Source organism: Elaeis guineensis, chromosome 13, assembly GCF_000442705.2.
Source record: "Elaeis guineensis isolate ETL-2024a chromosome 13, EG11, whole genome shotgun sequence".
NCBI classification, from domain to species: Eukaryota; Viridiplantae; Streptophyta; class Magnoliopsida; order Arecales; family Arecaceae; genus Elaeis; species Elaeis guineensis.
In genome coordinates this window covers 13357672-13381305 of record NC_026005.2, presented here as the reverse complement: position 1 = coordinate 13381305, position 23634 = coordinate 13357672, and the positions used below count along the sequence as shown (strand labels likewise).

Sequence of the window (23634 nt, the reverse complement as noted above, 5' to 3'; positions counted from 1 at the left end):
CTATACAGGATCAATTTCAATAATTAAAAAGGATCGAAAGAATTAAGAAAAATAGAATTGATGGACACCCATATCCTATCATCTAGATTGGTCCGATCGTCTAATTTCATCTGATCAAAATTTAATTAGGACATAAACGATCTAAAATTTGATTATCGGATCAAATCAGATTCGAAGTGATAGGATTGAAAATCTTTCATTGATTTCATAAATCAAGTAGAGAGAAAAAAATAGAGGAAAGAGAATTCATGAGGTATAATCCAAATTAATAAGATGTCATAGTCCAACATCTCGATTGGTATGATCAAAATAATCTAATCAAGTCATGGTTAAATCGAAATCATAGATGATCAAATTGAGAAATTCATCTTGGACTCTTCAGATGATATGATTCAATAAATCCGATCGATCAGATCAAATCATGTTAAAATTATCATGTAGATAATTCAATAAAATCATGAGAAATAAAATCTAAAAATATCTGATTTGATCAAAGTGGGTACTGGTATACCGTCCGGTGATCACAGATCAAAATCCATCACTAGGATCATTTAAATTCATTACCATTCTTTTCAAAATTTTAGAAAATCTTAGGAGAAAAATATCTAGAGAGAAAAAATAGAAAGAGAAAGTAGAGAGAGATTAGAGAGAGAAAAATAAATTGGAGAGAAAAAAAGAGGGAGAGAGAGTCTATTTATTATTTTATTTTTTTTTCTTCTTTTTTTTTTTCTTTTCTTCCTTCTTCTTCTTTTTCTTTTCTTTCTTCTTTCTTCTTCATCTTTTTTTTCTTTTTCTTTGTCTTTTCTTTTTCTTTGTTTTTCTTTTTCTTCTTCCCGCGGCTTGCCTTGGGCCGAAACAAAGGATCTTAAATCCCTTCCTTAGCTGGCCGACCGATGGTGCAGCCGGCATGGAGGCGACCATTGGCAGGAGGGCGGCAACCCACCGCCCAAGGAAACACAAATCCAGTGGCCGGCGGCGACCACCGGCATCCAAACCCAAAGAAAATTGAAATCCCTTTCTCAAAGAAATCCGACGACTCCAGTCGCCGGCGAGTGTGCACATCGACACGGAAAGAAAGGAGGAGAAGAGAAGAAGGGGAGGAGGCTCACCTTCGAAGCCGGTGAGGCTTTCCGACGAGAAAATTAGATGGGCACAGATTTAATCTTCTGCGAGTGATTTTCGACGATCCTCACCGTTTGGCTCTGATTTTCTTCGTGGGAGAAAGGGAGAAGGGGTCTCCCCCTTAAAATAGAACCGAAGGAGAAGAGTTTGACACCTCCCCGATGAAGTTTTCTATTCTGATTAGGAGCGGGTCGGGAGAAGATGACTCCCTATGGGAATCTTTCTCATTTTTTTTTTGTTGGGCTTTTGTGGACTGCATAATTGGGTCAGGTCATAACACAAGTATTGGAAAGAATCTTAGCATGTATGTCGGGCTTAGATCATTTCATGCTATAAAACTTGTGCTCGAGCATATGTCAAGGTTTCAATTAAAGCATGCATTTCATTTCATTGAATAATCAATCCCTTTCTATTTTAAATATTGACTATTGATGTGTTGGTTACCACCATGTGATCCATGTCTCTACAAGGCAATCTCATCAATTTTTATTTTTATCTTTTTTTGTTAGAGGTTGTGGACTCAAACATGAATCTTTTATGATCTCCAATATCATTTATCTTAAATCCATTGTCACGGAAGACTCCCCCCCATAATCATGTCTTCCACATCGTACTTTATTTGACAAACTTTATTTTTATTTTCTATACTATATCTATTGTTTCATTCCCATCTATCAACCTAATTCTCATATTGGATATTTAGATTAGCAAAAACAGAATCATAATACACCCTCAATCGTCACAATTTGGTTGTCATGTTAATTTTCTCTTTATTCTTGAAAGGGGCTAACCAATACCATATCTTTAATCTACAATCACTTTATAAATAAATTCAAATCCAAACCTAAATCCGAATCCAAGCCCACAGAATTCAATTGCCCAATCAAAATCAGCAGCAAAAATCTCTCCCTCATTGCCCCAGACCATCCAAAACCCTCCCCTTGAGGTCCCAAAACATGTGGCCACGCGTCCCCCCACCCTCAAACCCACTTCCAACCCAACCACTCCCCCATCCCTTCCCCTCCTTGCCCCTATTTTCCGGACCAATAAACAATTTTAACCTCGATCTTATGTTAACCCCCATAGTTTTCCTTTCTCCTATATAAGCTCTTCGCCTTCCACTACCCTCTTCCCCTTTCGCCACCCTCTACTTCTTTCTCCCCTGCATTAACTCCATCAAACTAATAACCATTCAATAAAAAAAATACCTAATAATTACTAAAAAAAATCCTTCACTTCTCTGCTTCGAAGAATAGATTTATATTACAACCGATATCCCTCTATGAGAAACCGATCCATCTCTTTCTATTAATAAATCGATCGGCCGATAGGGTTTTTATAAATCGATCGGCCGATAGGGTTTTGAGGGTTTTGCTTCTACGGTTTTGGGGAGGGGCGACGCCCGCCGTGGAATAACTCAGTCTTCCAACTTTTATTATCACCTCTCTGATGAGAATCCTGATCAAACACTTTCTGTTTATAATTCGAATTGATCTACCGTTCGGGTTTTTACTATTGTGCTTCTAGGGTTTTGGGAGGGGCGAGGCCCACCATGGACGACCTCGAGAAGGCGATCCTCCTCGTCTACGAGCCCAGCGCCGCAGACCCAGGCCTCCGCGCCCAGGCCATGGCGTTCTGCGAGCAGGCCAAGGCTGACCCTTCCGCCCTCTTCCGCCTTTGCTTGGACCGCCTCCACCGCTCCCCCCTCGTGCCCGTCCAGTTCTGGTGCCTTCAAGCCCTCCACGACGTCCTCGTCCTCCGATACTCCTCCATTCCCCCTGCCGACCTCCCCCTCCTCCGCTCCTCCCTCATCTGCCTCGCCTCCGACCGCCCCCTCCCCCACTCATCCCCTCCCTTCCTCCGCAACAAGCTCGCCCAGGTCCTCGCCACGCTCATCCGCCTTGAATACCCCACCCTCTGGCCCTCCCCCTTCCTCCACCTCCTCCCCCGCCTCCCCTCTGCTGAGCCACTAGCCGTCGACATGTTCGCCCGTCTTCTCGTCGCCCTCGATGACGACCTCCTCAGCCAGGACTACCCCCGCTCCCCCGAGGAGGTCGCCGCTGCCTCCCGCGTCAAGGACTCCATGCGCCATCAGTGTGTCCCCCAGATCGCCCGCCACTGGTTCGACGCCGTCTCCCTCTACCGCTCCTCCGCCGCCGCCCTCGCCGCCGCCGCCCTCGACACCATGAAGCGGTACGTCTCCTGGATCGACATCACCCTCGTCGCTAATGACGCATTCATCCCGCTTCTCTTCGATCTCATTCTCGCCCCGGGCTCGCCGGAGCAGCTGAGGTCTGCGGCCGCCGGCTGCGTCCTTGCCATTGTCTTGAAGAGAATGGACCCCCGCTCGAAGTTCGCCCTGCTCCGCAGACTCCGTGTGAACCAGGTGTTTGCAGACGCTGATCTCGTTCTAAAGCTCGTGACTTTGATAACTGGGTATGCCTCTGAGGCTCTGGAATGCTACAAAAAGTTGGGTTCAGAGGAAATCGAGGGGCCCTTCTCGTTGGAGCTCCTCGAGGAGGCCTTGCCGTCAGTATTCTATGTGATGCAGAACTGCGAGGAAGTGGATTCTGGCAATGTGGTAGATTTCTTATCGGACTATGTGTCTACCATGAAGTCACCCTCGCAGCAACAGGTAGCCTACCTCGGACAGATATTAGAAGTGATTCGAGTGCAGATATGCTACGATCCAGCCTATAGAAGCAATCTTAATATCCCTGATAAGATTGGGAGGGAGGAGGAGGACCAGATGAGCGAGCGCCGGAAGGAGCTCTTCACTCTCTTCCGTAGTGTCTGCAGAGTGGTGCCTGATGTCACGCAGTTGTTTATCCGGACTCTGTTAGCTAATGCTCTCTCCTCTTCAGAAATGAGTGTAGAGGAAGTAGAAGCTGCGCTGACCTTATTCTACCGGTATGGTGAGACAGTGAGTGAAGAAGCAATAAGGACGGGTGGTGGGTTGCTGGGGGAGTTGATTCCAATGCTTCTATTGGCGCGGTTCTCATGCCATTTGCATCGGGTGGTGGCACTTGTTTATTTGGAGACAGTCTCGAGGTACATCAAGTTTGTGCAGGAGAATGTTCAGTACATACCTCATGTGCTGGCTGCTTTTCTGGATGAGAGGGGAATACACCATCCAAACCTCAACGTTAGCCGACGGGCTAGTTATCTATTCATGAGAGCGGTGAAGTTACTGAAGGCAAAGCTTGTGCCATTTTTAGATACCATTTTGCAGGCATGATTCTTCCTTTTCAAAGTAATACACTGTGTCCATGAATTGCTGCTGCTTTTAAGTTACTTCATGCTGTGTATTTTTTGAGTGTGCAGAGCCTGCAAGATACAGTAGCGCATTTTACAAGTGTGGATTGGATGTCCAAGGAACTGAAGTGCTCTGGTTCTGAAGATGGTAGTCAGACATTTGAGGTATAACTTTGCTGAGTTTGAAGGAGGCTGTCATTCTGCTTTCATTGAGCTAGTTTTTGTTATGTCAAGTCCTATCTTTGACCCAGATAAATTTTGGACTTGGTTGACAGGCAATTGGATTATTGCTTGGCATGGAAGATGTGCTACCTGAAAAGCAATCTGAGTACCTGGCCGCATTTCTCAATCCTCTTTGTCAACAGGTGAAGTTGGAAATCCAGTGTCTCTCTTCCCTCCATCTAGTTGCTCTGGTGCTTCTTATGATTCCTTATTGTGATTTGTAATGGATAACATATTCAGTTACAACATGTGCCTGAGAAATCCAGGTTAAGGCATTGCTTTTGGATTCCAAAGTACAGGAACTAGAAGAATCTTCGGCAAAAGTTGTGGCACTCCAGCAGATTATCATGGCCTTGAATGCTCTTAGCAAGGTCTGGTTGCCATCTTTAAGTATGATGCAATTTTGATTGGATCCATTAGAAAATTCTCCTTCATTGACTTCAAAAGCCAATTTGATTGTGTATGAGTTACTGATGTATGTGTGGGAAGAGTTTTGGACTTCAAACTGTCCCTTTTACTCCCACTTAATGTTTAACATTTTAATCAGCTTAGGCAGCATTATCCTGTTAGAATGAATATTACATTCATGGTATGCTGTATCGGTCCATACCATTGCGTTTAGGTTGTACCATACAATAGTGGTACGGAAGTATGCAATGTGAGGGCGTACTGAGTATTGGTACACTGAATTGATTCTTGTGCCAGGTGCAGTGACATTGTACCAAGATGGTATCAGCATGTGGACTTTTATTGAGTTGCAAACCTTGAAAACATTCCTTTTTTTTTTTTAATGCCTAATGTTTACCATGTGTTGGTTTATGTAGGGTTTTAATGAGCGGCTAGTTATTGGTAGTCGTCCAATGGTCGGCATTATGTTTAAGCAGGTAAGTTGAGGCTGTCCATTGATTATTTCCTTTGACTGCATAGATGTAATATGAGTATATGTTGAGTAATTTATTAATATTCATAGTATGTAATATTACCTGGCTGCTCATTTCATCCACTACATTTATATTACACTAAAGTGATTGTATTGAACCAGCATGCTTATGTACCATGGAAGCTAAATGAGAAAGTTTGTATCCTTCTTAATTATTTTTCATGCATAACATGTCTAAATATTTCTCTCTCCCCTTATTTGATTTGCAGACCTTGGATGTGGTATTGCAGATCCTTGTCATGTTTCCAAATATCAAACCTTTACGGAATAAGGTGACCATTTGATTGTGATATGTCTTTCCACTTTTTTCTTTTTTCTTTTTTCTTTTTTCTTACTTTAGGTAACTATGCTACCTAAAATGTATAATATGTGTAAATGCAGATTACCTCCTTTCTTCATCGCATGGTTGACATTTTAGGAACATCTATATTTCCATGTCTTCATGTGGCATTGAAGCAGTTGCTTGTGGAGAATGAGGTGCTTCTTTATTTCTTTTATCTCCCCAGTGTTGGTACTGCTAGATGAAAGATTGGGGTGTTTGAATGTCTTTCCATCATGGTGTATCTTTCTTATTCAAATTTCAAAGCATAATTATCTTCTTGATTTGGCTTGCCACGGTGAAGCTTATTCTTTGGGTTGCATTTGGTGCATCGTCAGGCAATCTTGGAAGGTAATGTGGATTGCCTTCAGGATAGATTGTCACCATTAAATTATCAGTAATGTTGATTACTGTGTTTGGTACACAGTACACACAGGTAATGTTGCCGTAAAATTACAAAATCTTGATTGACATGTTTGGTATAACAATTAGATTATCAGTAATATGAAATCAAATTTTCAAAATACCCCCAATAATTTTGTCCTGATGCTCTTATTTTTTTCTTGTGAGAAGTAACGGGAATGATGCAGGTGTGGTGGTGGCGCGAAGAAGTGGCGGGTCAAGGGATGTGGGGAACCACGGGTACTAGGGGGTTGGGGAGGGGGCGGGTGTATGTGGAGCCATGGGGGTGGTGGAAATGGGCGTGGAGGAGCCATGAGGGGGTGATGTGGGACAAAGACGGAGGAATCGCGGACAGACAAAGGGAGATAGAGGAGCCGCGGGCCGGGGGCGCATGCGGAGGGTGGTGGGGGGAGGGGGGAGGGTTGGGCAATGGGTTTTGTGTGATTTTTTTTGAGGGATAATTTTGTCCAAAATTTTTATTGCAATATTACCAAAGAAGTGGTAATTTGGATAGCCACCCTTCCGCAAGGCAATCTGGACTGCCAAGACAATTTGGATTACCACTTAAAAAGCATATCAAATGCAGTAATCCAAATTTTCACATTAAATTGCCAGTAATCTGGATAGATTTGCAGCTACCAAATGCAACCTTGGTGTTTGTATATTTTTGGATGTGTTCATCTTTGTCATAATTTAGACAATTTTATTTCATTTAAACTGACTTGTTATATTTTAATTCATTTCTTACATATTTGAATGTTATGAGAGAATCAAAATGGAAAATGCTTGACCCAATTGTTGCACAAGTTATAGTTGGTCCGTTACTAAAATTACGGGGCCTATAATAGTTAAAAAGCCATGGAACCATGAATTGGGCTTGATGGAATTCCTACCTTTTACTCCAAAGTTTTTGTTTGACATTAGATGGGATTTTGAAACAAATTAAAGGCCAAATGCATGAATAATCATCTCTATACTAATTCTTATGTTTAAGGATGAATTGTTGTACCATTCCAACTACTATGGACATATGAAACGTATTTCGGAGTCACTAAGATTGGTAAAACTTGACAACAAATGTTGATAACAAAAGATAACAATTGCAGAGAACTAATTCTGTTGAATGACTATGTTGCACCAAGTATTGTGGAGGGCTTTTTTGCAAATAATGCAAATCATAGAAAGAGATGATTCTCTAAGAAAGCTTGTGATAATATTAAAAATATAATGTGTCATGGAATTTGTTATCTTTGTGATTTTGAAAGTTAGTACTCTTTTGTTTGAAATAGTTGGGCACAGCATAATGAGTTATGGGTGCTATTTCACTGCTTGGGCAATTGATGAAAATATATCTAGAAGGAATCCAACTTTCCATCCACACAAGGAAAGTCTTCAATCAAGTTGCATGAAATATATTTGTGGTTGTTAAAATCGGCAAAATAAAGGGTTACTGATGGCATGTTTTGTATGCTTTCAATTCATAGAAGGAAAGAAAATAAAGAATAAGGAGAAAGGAAACCAAGATGATTATATATCCAACCAAATACAATAGATCTTATACTACCAAAAATTTCTTTGTTGGTTATAGCACTTGACCACCTTAAAAGGGTGAAAATTGTTGTCTAGCTTTTCTCTCCATTATATTTCAATCATGCATTTTAAGTAACATTTTCTAAATGTCACATTAATACCATGTTCTTCAAGGTTCTGAAGTAAACAGAACACTTATCAAGGAAAACTCTTAAAACATATATAATGAACTGCCTTTCCTGACATTGGATTACAATAAAATTAACCAGCAAAGAGCCCTACTTGTAATAGCTATTTTTTCTTTATTTGGAAGGTTTCTAATCAGAAATAGCTCTAAGAAGACAATTTTAGTTTACCTTGTGAGGCCCTCCAAATATCCAGTCAAAATTTCTATGATGCGACTTGGTTTTAGATGCTATGATTTGCTGGGATTTATTTTATTTACAGTTTATTAGACTTTATTTTCAGTTTTTAATCATCATTTTGCTGTTTCTCAGTGTCTTTATATTAGTGTAAAGCTGAGATTAGGATATCTGATCTCATATTTTGAGGGCTTGGATGAGTCCACAAAATGGAAAATTAACTTGAAAGTGCACCTCAGCATTAAGTAACATGTGGTGCCCTTATTTAAGGGCTGATTAGTGGAAAATCATAAAACATGAGAGAAAAGGGATCAAGAGGTAGAGACAGTCTCCTTAAAGCCATTGGGTGAGCATATGTCTCATACCGTTCTGTTTCTTTTGATTTATTTTTTTTTTCTAGTTCAGCTGCTTTTTGGAAGCATATTCTGGGCTTTGTCATTTATTAGGTTAGGTAAACATAAAGGAGCGTGGTTCATTAGATTGAAAACCAAACATTCATTAAGTCAGTGAACTTTTTATGTGTTTTTTTGAAAAGTCCATGGCTTATCAAATTGGAAACATAACATTTATTATTTCAATGATTTCTAGCGTCCTAATTGTGTTTAAACTGTTATTTTAACACTCACAGGTTCACAATATATTTTTAATTTCAAGTTACATAAGAAACAAGTGACACAAGAGCTTGAGGATACATAAAAAACCATGACGGGGGCACTTAAAGAAATACTCCTACCTAATACCTAAATTCTTGCAAAAACATATTATTAAGAGAATAGAATGTAGGAAAAATGAATACTTTAGGAGATCAGAATAGGCTATACTAGTGGTATACTGGCGGTTTCAAAATATACTAGTCAGTACCCTTTCCCTGCCCAGAGCATGGCATGTATTTACCCATCCTTGGTTGATATGGAGCCAGTATGTGTTCTTTTGGACCTTTCTTTAGTTGCATGAGCTCCAACCTCTCAACCGATATGTCTCTTTCCTCATCCATTGGTGTTCTAGATTTGTATCAGGCGTTGCTCTTGGTGAAAGTTGCTCTGATTGAAAAGTTAGTGCCAACTCTAAAAGTTTGATCAGGTTAAGTAGTGATGCAAATTATTCTTGCATTTCATTATGGATCATCCCTCCATTTCTCATGACCTCTATCTTGGAAAGGAGGAACTATAATTTGGACATTGTTTTACTGCTCTCTGTGCGTGCGTGCGTGCGCGCGTGCGTGTGCACAGCGGTGGCGGCGGCGTTATAATATTCCTCATAATTTGTTAAAATTACACAACCTGTTTTTCTGGTGTACAAGCCAAATTTTAAATTTTAATCATCATTTAAGTACTTTTTGGAAGTTTAAGTCAGAAACTACATGGTAATACTTGAGAAGCTTTCCTTGTTCAGGGAATGAAAGGTTTTAATCAGCCAATTGTCGGTCTTTCTATTCTTCAACACATTATGAAGCCATACCTAATTTATTGTGAAGATTTTCATCTTTGCATTGGCTACCTATAATCTAATTTGTTCAATTAGTTTTTATTGTGAGCAACTATTCCTGAGGGTTTTATTTTATGATTTCTCTTGGGCATAATCTTCTTCTCCAGTTTGTACTGGCCTTTTATCTTCCTCGCCTAAATCTTTCAATATTAAAATGGAAAGCAGACTTTTATAGGGTTAGTGAACCGTATGATGCTCATCAAGTTCTTTTTTTCCAATTCATCATGTGTAATGATGTTGCATGTAATGTAATTATGGAATGCATGCTATTTATTGCTTAGCATATCTCTCCTGGAGTCTTTATTGACCTGGTCTTTGGTGCTGTAGTAACTGTACTTTGTTATTGGTTGCTAAAAACATCTCAAGTACAAATATTGATTTTTGAGCCTGCCTTCTTTTAGAGATAATGAGAGAGAGAAACTGGGGAGGGGGCAATCATTTGGTAATTTATTGTGTGGAGCATTATCTCTATTATGACACTTAAGTTATATCCTTGGTGTGATGCTTTTGTCATGTGAAAGATGCATATTATTATGAGCTATTTGTATTTTGAGTTGATGTCACTTATCTTGAAATCCCTATCTTGCAGCCAAAAGATATGGTGGATTTTCTTCTATTAATCAATCAGTTGATATGCAAATTTGATACCTCTGTGGGGAGCTTGTTAGAGGAGATATTTCCAGCCATTGCAAGTAGATTGTTTGTTTTTCTTTCAAGTGATGCATTTTCTTCAGGGTCTGGAGCCAATACTGAGGTATGGATGTTTAAACATACTATATGATGAATTATTTACCAACATAAGGGGAAAAACAAATCACCTACCAGAATGTGCACACATAGACAAAAAAAAAAGAAAAAAAAGAAAAAAAGAAAAAGTATATTTGGGGATTGTTGGAACTTATCAGAGATGGGCTTTATTTATATCCTTTTGATGAATTGCAAAGTAAACAGTCATGTTTCATAACGTCTTGCAGGGCACCACCTCTGTCAGGTCAAAATATGAATAGCATGAAAAAAATCTGTTACATGATATGCTTACACCTCTGGAGATTGAGAGTTTTCATCATGTCCTTTGAAGAATCTAACTCGAATGTAAAACCTTTGTATAGAGATGAATATGCTGAAATTACTTGGTTGGTTATACTAATTATGTGAACTTTCCCCAAAATTATGGTGTTTAGGGATCATGAATTGAACTCATGCACATCAATATCTGATTGCTTCAGAAGTGCTATGCACATTTACATGTGTAGGCATGGCTTTAAAAATAATACTATACTTTAGAAGTAACCATTCTAATTGGCAGTTGTTGGAAATCTAATCATGAGGATGCATTTATGTTTCTTATGATTTATATGGAGTTTGTTTGTCCCATGTCTACTCATGTGATGATTATGATAATAATAACATAAGATAATATAACTGCATTAATTACAACAGCAATAATGTTTCATTAAAGAACCATGTCGTTGGAATAAATAGAAGTTAATGTATCCATTTTTTTTTCCTGACTATGGATTGCTGAAACGAAAATCAACTAAGGCAATAAGGAAATGCATAAGACTCAAATGGCATGTATAAACTGAATTAACAAATAAACAAGTGAAAGATGCGCCAGTAAGTGAAGAATTAAGCAAATCAATAAAATAATTATGGTTAAGGTAAAACCATTCTGTTGCAAATATAAAGTATACATGCTTGTATTTGATGCTTAAACTATAATTTTAGTGTCTTGCATCCATACACTATCATAAACGAAATCCTCATCTCAATTTCCTTCCCAACTAATATGAAACGAGAATCCTTGATCCCATGATACACATTGCCAATGTATTAACCATTGCTATTTGTCTGAATGCCTTGGCTGCTGTTTAAGATTTTTTAGGCTCCTAAGCGGTAGCAGTGCAGGTGGTCTGTTATGCAACACACTCTTTTCTTTAGTTTATTAACCATATACCATGGTAGGCTTATGCCCCATCTTGTCAAGTGTTTTAATCCTTATGTGCCTTTATTTTCTGAGATATCTATGACAACTGCCTATTCACCTGCTCATCACTGTTGTAAGAGGACACAACTACCTAGTTTATTTTCTCATAACTATAATCAGTTAATCACCTCTTGATTTGTGTTCAAAAGAATACAAGTAATTCTCTAAACCTCCTTTTGCCTGGCGTATCCATCCTTGCATCTGATTGCTTGACATATTATGATTGTTCATAGTTTTCAGGCAGGTCATGATGATTTGTTGACTTTTGGGGGCAATAACTTGTTAACTTGGTTTGCATCTAACTATCCTATTTGTAGTGCTGTGTTTGATCTCCTGTCTTCGTTGGGCATGGGTAGGCACATCATGCATGCAAATTGGCGTTTGTTGACCATGGGTATGGTGGCATATTGTCATGGACTTAGCCACCAGCACGTCGTAGGGGGTGCCGGCATGGGGGTGGCATGGTGTTGTGAAGGGTTTGGCATAGGCCAAAATTTGAAATTCTCCTCGGTACTTTGGAATCCCATGGGTGAAGTTTAGACGAATGCCTTGTTGGAGTACTGAGAGGAGCAATAATTAGCCAATGAGCGACATAGCTGTGGCATCAAGGTAGTCAAAGGCAAAAGGCACCCTTAAGGCGCTTGGAGGGGTCTAGTGCCTTAAGGCGAGAGGTGCTAGAAAAGTGCTCGCCCGAGTGAAGTAAGGCACTAAAATTGGAGAAACAGCAGAAAATATGATATATAAATAAATAACAACTAGAGATAACTATTGTAACATGAATTACCATATAATTAATAATTTCAGAATAAAACATATATAAAATAGTAAATGTCCAACTAGTTCAAGATAAAGTATACGATAACAAGCCATAGACAGCTCTAAATTCATGAATGAAATAGAAAACATAACAAGCCCTAAAGTTCATCAATGGAATCTCATAAATAAAATAGAAAACATAAACTGCCCTAAAGTAGTCCTCTTCTGCCTTCTTTTCCTCGACAATCTCTTATGGTCCTTAACAGTCTCCCTTTCCTCTCAATTTTTTTTTGTTTACAAAATCTCAAGTCACTAAAGTCAAAACTAATTCCATACTAAATTGACCACTTTACCCCATGTTAGTAATAGAGCTAAGAAGTTAAATGGGTGACCTTTTAGGCTTTTTTACACTTTTCAATCATTAAAAAAAATTATCGTAGAGTTCATTAAGATGCCAAAGGCAAGCGCCTCGTCTCACTGAGAAAGATCCTAAAAGGCGCCAAAGGTGTGCGTCTGAGTGAAGGGGTATCACCTGAAGCATCAAGAGACAATGACCCCTTGTGGCGTCTCGTCTGAGCGCCTGAGGTGCGCCTTTTGGCGCCTTTGACATCACTGTATGGCATGATATCAGAGGTTTCGGTAAGTTTGATATTTGGCATGGCGACGGACTATCAAGACGTGTAGAAACTCGAGGATTCCTCTTGGTTTGAGGAGGGGCATGGAGCTTTAGCTGTGTTCCCGACTCCCTTTAGGCCCATAGGACATGGGCCTGCTATCGCATGGTTGCAGGGCAAAGGCAGTGCGATGTCCAGATGGTTTTGCATGGAGACGTTCGGGGCAATGCTGGTTGGACGAGCTGGCCACATTGTGTGGGGAGGGGATCTTCGAGAGATTGAACCCAAAGAAATTATTCGGGCTACTCTATGCATTCTTGATCTCTATAGTGGAGTGAAGAGGCGATAGAGGACTAGTTGGGCAAAGATTTAGCCTACCCAAACAGGCAAGTCTCGTGAGCATAGTACGGTGATATTTTGTGGAGATCTATAGGAGCCGGTTGGTTGTGGAGTACAAGTATGGCTTATGGAATATTGGTTGGGATATATGCCTTGAAGCTTGGCCAATGATCAGGGCCTGTTGAGGGGGTCGTGTCGAGGAGAGGACAGCTGGATGCTAGGATCAACCGGTCGAATATATTTATTTAATGGGCAGAATTGGATGTCGATATCATGGCAGTGCATGAAGTGCGAGTACGTCGTGAACGTAGGATGTTGGGTGGTATGGCCATGGACCTTCAAGATTGTGGCAGTGCACAGTGATGTACGAGTAGGCCATGAACATTGTTGAGCGTATGGCCATTGATGGAAAGGTATGTTAAGAATGCAAGAATAGGATTGTAGTACAAGAGCTTGTGGGGGAGCTTGGATAGCGAAACTGGGGAGGGCTCGAATGTGCCCGATCGATCGTGGCTTCAAGAGGCTATGGGGCGTGTTGACTTGGCGGTTCGAACGGGCGGCACTAGAGATGGGTTTGCCTAAGCCTCATGCGTGGTAGTGGCGTTGCATGGTTGTGTCGTGTTGATTTGGTTTGTGCATTCTTGAAGGACAACTTGGTGACTTGTAGATTAATGGCATAATGGTTATGTCATAGCTTGGAAGTACTCTAAGGATCGAGATATCTTGGATGAGCAGTACTTGGCTTAAAGGGCAAAGCCTTAAAGTTGGCACAGAGGTGTCGAGCTGTGGAGTACTCTTGGGATGAGTCTATCTTATAGCACGGAGGTGCACATGATCGTTGCCGTTAACCCGAGGGGTCGGATTGCTCGCAGGCACTTGAAGGTGTCGTAGGTATTCAGTGCAGCAGAGTTGCTGGGTAGGGGCATAGTGGTGCATGCTTGACTATGTGGTTGGTATGTCAGAGGGAAGGACTCAGGAGGGCTGGCCTTGGCGTGTGGCATATCGAGAGGCTGCACAGGTGTTTGCATCACGAAAACGCTCATCTCGTGACAATATGGCATGGGCTGGCGAGAATGGTGTGAATTTGGGCCTCTATGCTTAGCTTGGGTCAGCCTATATGACCTTATATGTAGCCTTGATTCATGGACCTCGCTATCCAGATAAAAAAGAAGACAACAGACAATAAACATTGCCCACATGGATATCTTTGTGCCTTTTCTTGTTGATATGTTGCATTGTTTGGCGTGCAACTACATGCATTACATAACAGGGAAATCCAGAATATTAATTTATTTGGTTTAGTTAATCTGATTGCTTCTGTTTACTTTGTCATCCTTGTAATCCTGTTTGGGAGAGCTGATAGAAGCATGTCTCGAAATTTTCCTTGTGTTCATTCTAATAAAAATGGGCATGACTCTATAGAACAAGTTTACCTTGTCCTAAGCCTTATTTGTCACTTTTTTGATAACACAGTGGTGTTAGTAGTAATCATCATCAGAATTTTTTGGTAAAATCTCCTATACTTGCTAAATTTGTTGAATTCAGAACATCTAACTGTAGATTAATGTATAATCAGTTTTAGGTGGAATTATAATAGGTTAATCTCAAAGTTCTGCAAAAACAAAATGTGGGGAGCAACTTGCTTGAGTAAATACTAAATCCATCTTCCCATCATCCTAAGATTAGCAAATACAAGTGGATCCCTGATGTAATAAATGGGTGGTGATCGAGACTTACAGTAAGTTGGATTTTATGGCTAGTCACTATCGCATACCTTTGGTGACATTTTTTCCTAGAATTTCACTTCCTGTTTTCATGAATTCTTAGTCATGCTGAGGCCTGAAGAGTGTAATAGAGTGTTAATATAACTATATCTTTATAAATCTAAAACTTTTTTTGTTGTTCTTACTTTTTTTTTTGCTTCTACATTTTTTGACCAAATGAAAACTGAAATATTTGTTGTTCTTACTTTTTACTTTTGCTTCTGCATTTTTTGGCAAAATGAAAACTGGAAATTTGGATATTGCTTGACAAAATTTTCCGAGAATGTAAGTATTGTATCTGAGCCGCATGTTGAAATCCTTGTGCTTGGTGAGTTATTAACATTATTTTTTTGTAAACAACCAATTGACAAACTCGAAGTCATTTTTCTTTCTTTTTTTCTTTTAAACTTTAAAATTTATAAAGGGCATCGATTATATACCTTCTTACATGGCTTTTGGACTTTTATAGGAAATACGCGAACTGCAAGAGCTGCAGCGAATGTTATATACATTTCTTCATGTTATGGCAACCCATGATCTTTCTTCAGTTTTTCTTGCACCAAATTGTAAAGGCTATTTGGATGCTATAATGCGTCTGCTCTTGTTAACTTCTTGCACTCATAAGGATATGCTTCTTAGGAAGGTGAGAGCTGCAGTTACATTTTCCACATTAATTTTTTCCATTACATTTTCTGCTTTAATTGTTTGCCATTCCTTTCTGTTTCCACATGTTCTAACCTCATTTCTGTTTCATGCTAACTTTTCAGCTGTGTGTGCAAATTTTTGTAAAACTTATTAAGGACTGGTGCACCAATAATAATGGTGAAGATAAGGTACCTTGTATTATATCTATCTTTCTGAGCATTATGAACGTGATGCATAAATGTGCTTGTTTATGGACTACATGATTGTTTACATTGAGGATTTTTTACTATTTTCTCAGGTTCCTGGTTTCCGAAGCTATATAATTGAGAAATTTGCAACTGAATGCTGCTTATATAGTGTTTTGGACAAGTCATTTGAGTTCCGTGATGCAAACACTGTAAATCCTTAATCTATTTACTCTTGAAACCCTTAAGATTTTTCAAGCCTATAGATACTGCACATATGCTGGTTTTCTTGATTGTCTGTAATGGATTATGTAATATCTATCTATATATATGTATGTGTGTGTGTTGGGGAGGGCGGGGGGGGGGGGGGGGCAGGTAGACTTGGGTAAGGTCAATCGGATTTGGTTTCAGATCCGGTCTGATCAAAACTAGATAATGGAGGGTCTTACATCGATGATCCAAATCATTGGATGTGATCTACTACCTCAAAACTACTTACACACAAAAAATCATATGATTTGAATATCCCTAACCTATGTATCAAATAATCAAAAAATACATCTCATTCAATTTTATTTAGGTTGTATAATTTTTGACTCCATGATGCATAGGTTAGGAGTCTCCAAATCATATGATTTCTTGTGTGCAAGTAGTTTTGAGGTAGTATCACATTCAATGACTTGGATCATTGATGTAGGGACCTCTATTATAGAGTTTTGACCTGATCGGATCTAAGTCTAAATCCGATCGACCTGATTCTAGCTTCACTCTATATATATGTGTGTGTGTGTATATGCATGTATAATATGTGTGTGTGTGTGTATGTGTGTGTGTACAGATTAATGCCATAGGATATATGTGTGTATAATATGTGTGTGTGTGTGTGCAGATTAATGCCATAGGGGCTGTTGGTATGACATGAAATGACATTGGGATGCTTTTTATGAAGTTAGATATGGTAGCATTCTTCATATTGAGAAGTCATATTTTGACCGAGTCCAAATACGCCGATATTAGGTCAGCTTTTAATTATTGAATGGTGGTAAAAGGGGCAAGTAGAAGCAGATTTTCATTGATATTCTCGAGAGGTGTTTTCTTGGGACATTGATGTAACCATTAAATTGGAGGAATAAAATAACATTACAACTGAAGATCAAATATGAAAAATGTGATGGTTCATTTTAGTTCTTATTGTTAGAAGTGTTCTAGGAGCATTATATATAATGTTGGATTCAACTATATCATAAAATAGACCAACTTCTGAGGCTTGGTTTGTGGCTCGAATACACCTTAGGCATGTGCATATACTTGTTTTGAAGTGTTTTTTAGTTTATATACACATATATTCATAATATGTACCTGGATACACACACACACATTGTCATTTGTGAGAATGGGGTAGCATATGCAAAGAGCAACCACTTTCTTTTCCTATACTATGTGGTTGTTTTAGATCGTCTTACTAATTATTTGGTGCCAAGCATAAATTTTGGTTACTGCATAAGGTTTATATAGTTGAAAGCTCATGGTCATGGTGGTCCAACCTGCGCGCTCACATCCCCCATCAAAAAAAAAAAAAATGGTCCATGCTGAAAATATTAATGTCACTTCAGTGAGGAAACATCTGCATATTGGACAGGGTATCGAATAATTGGTGACTTGGAGGCTCATTGTTATAGCTTATTGCATGAATCGCCTTATCAAGGTGAAGAAGCGACATGTAATTTTTGTCTATGAATGTTTTTAAGAAAATCCCACTTGGGACAAAGCAGGATATGCTGCTCTAAGAAAGGTTATATTTATTCAGCTTATTGGAGAGCTTTTATGTTCTGGAACACTTTGTTTGGTGAGTGTGGGTTCTATAATTCTGCGACATTTAGGATAGCATAAAGAAACTCTTCTTACAAAGTGAAGCATGCAGAATTTTGAGAAAGGGTTACAATGAGCATCTTTATATAGTGGACATTAAATGATTAGCAAATCTATTGCATGGAAAGTAGGTAATTGATCTACTGCTTGTACAATAATAGAACTCCGTAGTATCTAAGTACTTCATCTTGCGAAATACTCTTCCTTGTGATGTGAAGGGTGGCAAGATATACAAAGAAATGGTGCTGGATGTCCTTTTATCTTAGATATTATTCTTAGTTAATTTATCCCTTGGAAAATAGGTAAATAGGTAATCAATTTACTACTCATACAAAAGAAGTTAGTGGAATCTAGGTCCATCTCAAGGCTTCCTACAACTATTGGTGGATATGGATATGGACCTTCTGATCCATCAACATTATGGAGTGATTACAAGCAATGGAGGATTTTTCTTTGTTAGCATCAGAGAAGCAGATCATAAAAGTGAACTGCTTTTAGAAGTGTGACTAATGGTAGACCTATTTTCTTCACGCATAGTAAGGAACAAGACTTCACTTCTTGAAAACCTACTTTCACTACATTTGGTTAGGGCAACTTCCTAGATATCATGGGTACACTTATAGGTGTTCCATGGCAGTCTAAGTTAGGCGTTGCTTCAAATATTATATGGTTTTTATGAGCCATAAGAGGACAAACTTGTATCTAATGTGGATAATTAAGAGTCTGATTAGAATCAGATGGCGGCAATTAGATATGAAGAAAACAAGTCAGATAACTTGTTTAATGTAGAACAATTTGGATGTGGCAAGGGTGAAGGGAATTCGAGGATTACCTGAATCCTGAATCCATACTATCACTTTTCTAATCTTTTGATGGGTTAATATGTTGATCCTGGTTGTCCTTGATTCCCAGCTCTGTTAGTCATGGTTTTTGCCTGGGAAGGGCTCTGCAAAGCCCAGTTAGCCCCTATAACAGCATGAATCATCTTTCTTAGATTCTTGTTAGAGTAGCATGTTTCCATTACCCTACGGTTGTAACATGGAGGATAATGTCATTAAAGGATAAGATGCTCGTGGCTTGCAAAATAGGCAATGCTGAGGTGTGTTGGGTTAGATTCAACTAGGTTGTGGCTGGTTTGCTACTGAACCAAGAAAAAACAAGCCTCTTGTTGTTCCACAAGTAGCCTCGGCCCAATTGTAGGTTAGCCTATCAACCTTTGCATGAACATTAGCATTCCAGGTAAGATGGTTAGCTTGAAATGTAGAACTGCCAGAGGACTAGTCCTTCCTTTCTACTGGATAAAGATCAAAAGCTATTACTTCACTTGGCTTCAGCTCGTGAGTAGGTAGGAGATTTATTCTGATCTGGATTTTAGTTCTTTTGGGGGTAATAAGTAAGAAAATGGATGCATGTTCTGGAGTCCTCAAACATCATTTATTTTTGCACTTGGGTTAGGGTTATCTTCTAAATGGTACATTAATTTAAACTTATTTGAGTTTCAACATGACGCTGCATTTTCTAGAGTAATATCCATTTTGCACACAAGTTGTAAAGTTTATATTTTGAATAGTTGAAAGAAAAAGTATAGAACCAGTTATTGCTGTTGTCTTTCCTGATCTCTTGTTTTCCTACAATAAAATCAGTGTTTGGATGGCTACTTGTTAATGTGGTTTCCTTGGTATCTGTTGCATTCAGACTGATTTGACGGTACACTTATTCTTTTTAACAGCTTCTCCTTTTTGGAGAAATTGTCTTGGCTCAAAAGGTTATGTATGAGAAGTTTGGGGATGCTTTTATTATTCATTTTTTGTCGAAAGGTCTCCCAGCAGCTCATTGTCCACAAGATTTAGCAGAACAATACTATCAAAAGCTGCAGGTATGAGAACTTGCACTAGTGTGCTATTCTTGGTCATGCGGGAACATAATATTTCTACCATGCACAGTTAAGATGTGCAAGCTATTTAAGCATGGAGGGAATGCACTGCATAATCCGAAAATGACCAAAGAATTTTAAATTGAGACTTCGATTTACAATTCTTTGTTATTTAAATGCAACTCATTTTTCGATATTGGGCTATAAGAAGTCTCTATATCTTCTCTTTAAGTAGTTCTTATTCCCCTTAAATCTTGCCGAAACATTTGGATTCCTGACTGTTCATGTGTTGACCTATCATATTGTAGCAGTCTAGCAGAACTAGCTGTACTGTAACTGATTTTGCTGGATTTATGGTACACTGTTCTAGATTTTTCAACAGGGAAATGACATCAAGACTCTGAAATCCTTCTATCAATCTCTAATTGAGAATTTGAAGCAGCACCAGAATGGAAGTTTTGTTTTCAGATAGCATCATATTATATCTTTGTATCCCTTAGATGGAATTATGATATTAGACTGGTTCTCTAAGTTTTTCCAGGGAGCACCTTGTTTTTCAAGTGCAGGTAATTCTTTTGGTTCTTTTTATCTTAATAGAGCCTGAATTATCGTTAAGGAGATGATTTTTTTTGGTTGGTTCTCATATTACTGATCCTTGCAGGGCAGTTTTTCTATGTACATGATGCTGCGATATTCTTTGAGTTGAGAAGGTAACCTTGGCCTCAACATTTTTACTCATACCTATAAATATATGTCAGTCCTTTTTTATATACTAACAACCAGGTATGTGAAATTGCCATTTGAAGGAAAAAATGTAAAGAAAATTTCATGGTAGTCTTATAAAACTCTAAAAAAATTATTTAAATAAAATAAAGTTTTAACTAATTATTATCAAATAGGATTTGCTTAGAAGAAATATCTTCTTATTTTTATTAGTTTTTGTTTCCATGGTTTAGGGTTTAAAAAGTAGTTATGGTTGAATATGGTTTGATTTGGAAGGAGTTTGCCTTTTCACTAGGTTGGATTTAAAAAACTATCCTACGTCTTTCCGTATTTTCTTTTCTAAATAGCCACAACTAATAAGAGAGAATAACGATGTGGCACTCGGCGGTTGGTCACCTTTATGTAGAAAATTACACAGCACATACCATATTATCACCATATGCTACGTTATTGTCTATGTGCCACATCATCACTCATATGCTGCATCAGCTAAATAAAAATTATCTGTTAGGTCACATCATTTCTTCTATTAAAAACTCAACCTAAACTTGGAGGACCAAAAGCATAATTAACCCAAGAATTTTCTTGAATTTGGCAGGTATCTTATGATCATTTAATATTCCAGTTGCACTTCTCTATTTTATCCAATCTGCCTTAATCCTATGGATAACTTCCTTTTAAATCTCTTATTCTTTATGAATAATGGATCCTAAATATTGAAAATGATCACTCTTGGAAACTTTATTGTACTCAATTTTCACTATACCTTCATTTTTTTATTTCTAATTTTGCTTAAACTACTTTCTATATATTCCATCTTGGTCCTATTTAACCTAAAACCCGTACATGCTATTGTACTCTATAACCCAACTTATGATTGACTCTAATCTTAGCTTGATCTATTAAAACTATATCATCCACAAATAGAATGCACTAAAAAACCATCCTAAACGTGGATCGTAAGCTCATCCATAGCTAACGCAAAAAGGTAAGGACTTAGAGCCGATCTTTAGTGTAAACATGCTGTGATTGAAAATTCACTAGTATTATCTTTCACACTATCAATTGCTCCATTGTACATATTCTTAATCATATTAATTATCTAATAGGAATTCCTTTCTTTTCTAACACCCATGATAAGATCTTTGGGAACTTTGTTAGATGCTTTCTCTAAAATAGCAAAAACCATATGAAGATTGTCTTTTTTCTTTATATTTCTCCAATTGACCTCCAAATGAAAAAAAATATAGTCCATAGTCGATAACCTTGCATAAAACCAAATTGGTTGTTTGATATTTTTGTATCACACCTCAGTTTATGTTCAATCACTCTCTCCCAAAGTTGCATAATGTGGCTAATGAGTTTGATACCATGATAGAACAATTTTGAATTTCACCTTTTATTCTTATAAATGAGTACTATAGTGCTCTTTCTTCATTCATCATGTATATTCTTAGTCTTTAAAATTTTATTAAACAAATTAGTCAGCCAAGTTACTCACTGTGTCATCTAAACACTTTCAAATTTCATTTGGTGCTCTCCATATCATCTGACTCTTTGAAATTCTTGGATAATCTTTGATGGTTGCCTACCCACTGCTTGACTGTCGTTTGCATAACCAATATGATTGGTCTTTGTACCCATTATTCGGTATCCAAGGTTTCATATAGGCCATACTCTTGCCCAAAGTTGCCTAGTTTGGAATTCAGCTAGTCTATATGCTGGAATAACATTCTAACATTTCATGGAATTTACCTTAATAAATACAAGCATCATCATCTTTAGATGATAGGACTTGTTGTTTAAAGTTATTAAATGTTATATATCTCAAAGTTTTTTAAGTCATAAGATTATTTAATATACACTTCCAGGTTGCTTAAAGCTTATTGGAATCAATTTAGAATTCATGTTCTATTGAATTGAAAATTGATGTCCTATTTGGTTTCAAAGCATTTTTAACGAGCATATGAATTATGAATTATTTTTCATTCTATTTTTTCATTCCTTTTATTAAGATATCTTTTTTTTTCCCCCTCAGAACATTGTGCATCCTTAATCTATTTGTATTATTTTTGTTGGTCATATGACTTTCTTGTGTTGTTGCCTTAGACATTCTTCCCGTTTTGTACTTGCAGATGTATATTTGCGGGAGTGCTTTCTTTCAGCAGGCAGAGCTTTCCATCGGGTTGATTTTCTATGGGAGTATAAATTTGTGCTGCAATGAGCATTGCTGTATATTCCTTTCACCTCCATGAGGAACCATTTGATTTTGTAGATTTATTTATCTCTTTGATTTTGCGGGTTTCAAGTCAGTTCTGTCTCACAAATTCAGAGTTTCAGAAAGCCAGAAATATTAGTTACCAGAACCTGGTTGTCTGTGAAGACAATAAGGAAGAAAAAAAAAAGGGGAGATAATTTTATCCCCCTTTTGGCCGACAAGGATCATTCTCTGCTCAAATGAAATGGTTTGGTGAATTTCCAAGAGTTCCATGATGTGTATCATATGAGTGAAATGGTGGAGATTTTTATTTTATTTTATTTTATAATATAACTTTTCTATCAGAGACTATATTGGATGGACATCCAATGAATGGATTTCAAGGCATGGATCTATTTTCTAACCCATAAACGTCTGAAATTTTTCGAATGATGCAATAATCATGTCATGCTGATATTTGCAGGATCAGGATTTTGTTGTTGTGGACTTTTACAAACCATACCTTCCATGTTTATGTATGGATGGTTTCATACTCTTGGTAAATCAAGTGGGAAGGTGTTTATGCCAAAGATGTAAATAGGTGGACCTGGAGGCCAGGCAGGTGGAAATTATTTGCCCGTGGCAAGAAAGGTACGTTAACGTTTTCTTCTCCCCCCAGGGCACTCAGAAATAGGCGAAGATTTCTAAAGATTCGTTGCCTAACGAACTCTCAGCCTTATATTTCTGGTTGAATGACCGTATGGCTGTCGGGAGTTCAAAGAATTCCGTTCTATATTATACATATATTTCGAATATATACAGCATGCAAAGAAATATTCTGAGAACATCAGAACTTTTTCTCTCTCCCTTTCTGAGACTTTGAACCACCTTTGAGAATCTTTTTCCTATACTTTTGAGGTCTTTGACAGCTGTTTTTAGAATTAGTAGTTACCAGGTGGGTGTAATCTGATTGATGTGGTTGACTATAGATGATATGGTCTGGGATGTGATTGTATGTGGGTGGGTGTGGCGGCAAGAAATATTCC

The 23634-nt window shown here is 38.1% G+C and overlaps 1 protein-coding gene across 6 annotated transcripts; it reads left to right on the top strand.

Moving 5' to 3' along the window:
* Nucleotides 1-2247: 2247 nt before the first annotated feature.
* LOC105056725 (exportin-T-like) lies at nucleotides 2248-23012 on the top strand. 6 transcript variants are annotated; one of them, XM_073247523.1, is made up of 15 exons: nucleotides 2248-4354; nucleotides 4447-4542; nucleotides 4653-4742; nucleotides 4899-4970; nucleotides 5424-5483; nucleotides 5749-5811; nucleotides 5921-6016; nucleotides 10227-10391; nucleotides 15566-15739; nucleotides 15864-15929; nucleotides 16040-16138; nucleotides 19525-19671; nucleotides 20039-20234; nucleotides 20330-20378; nucleotides 22527-23012. In XM_073247523.1, the coding sequence occupies exons 1-13, from the start codon at nucleotides 2675-2677 to the stop codon at nucleotides 20138-20140; spliced, it is 2910 nt and encodes a 969-aa protein (XP_073103624.1). In that variant the 5' UTR covers nucleotides 2248-2674; the 3' UTR covers nucleotides 20141-20234; nucleotides 20330-20378; nucleotides 22527-23012. The 6 variants fall into 6 exon arrangements, with proteins under 6 accessions (XP_073103624.1, XP_073103625.1, XP_073103626.1 ...); XM_010939035.4 differs by having other exon boundaries at nucleotides 2249-4354; nucleotides 4866-4970; nucleotides 20051-20234; XM_073247522.1 differs by having other exon boundaries at nucleotides 2249-4354; nucleotides 4866-4970.
* The last annotated feature ends 622 nt before the right edge of the window (nucleotides 23013-23634 follow it).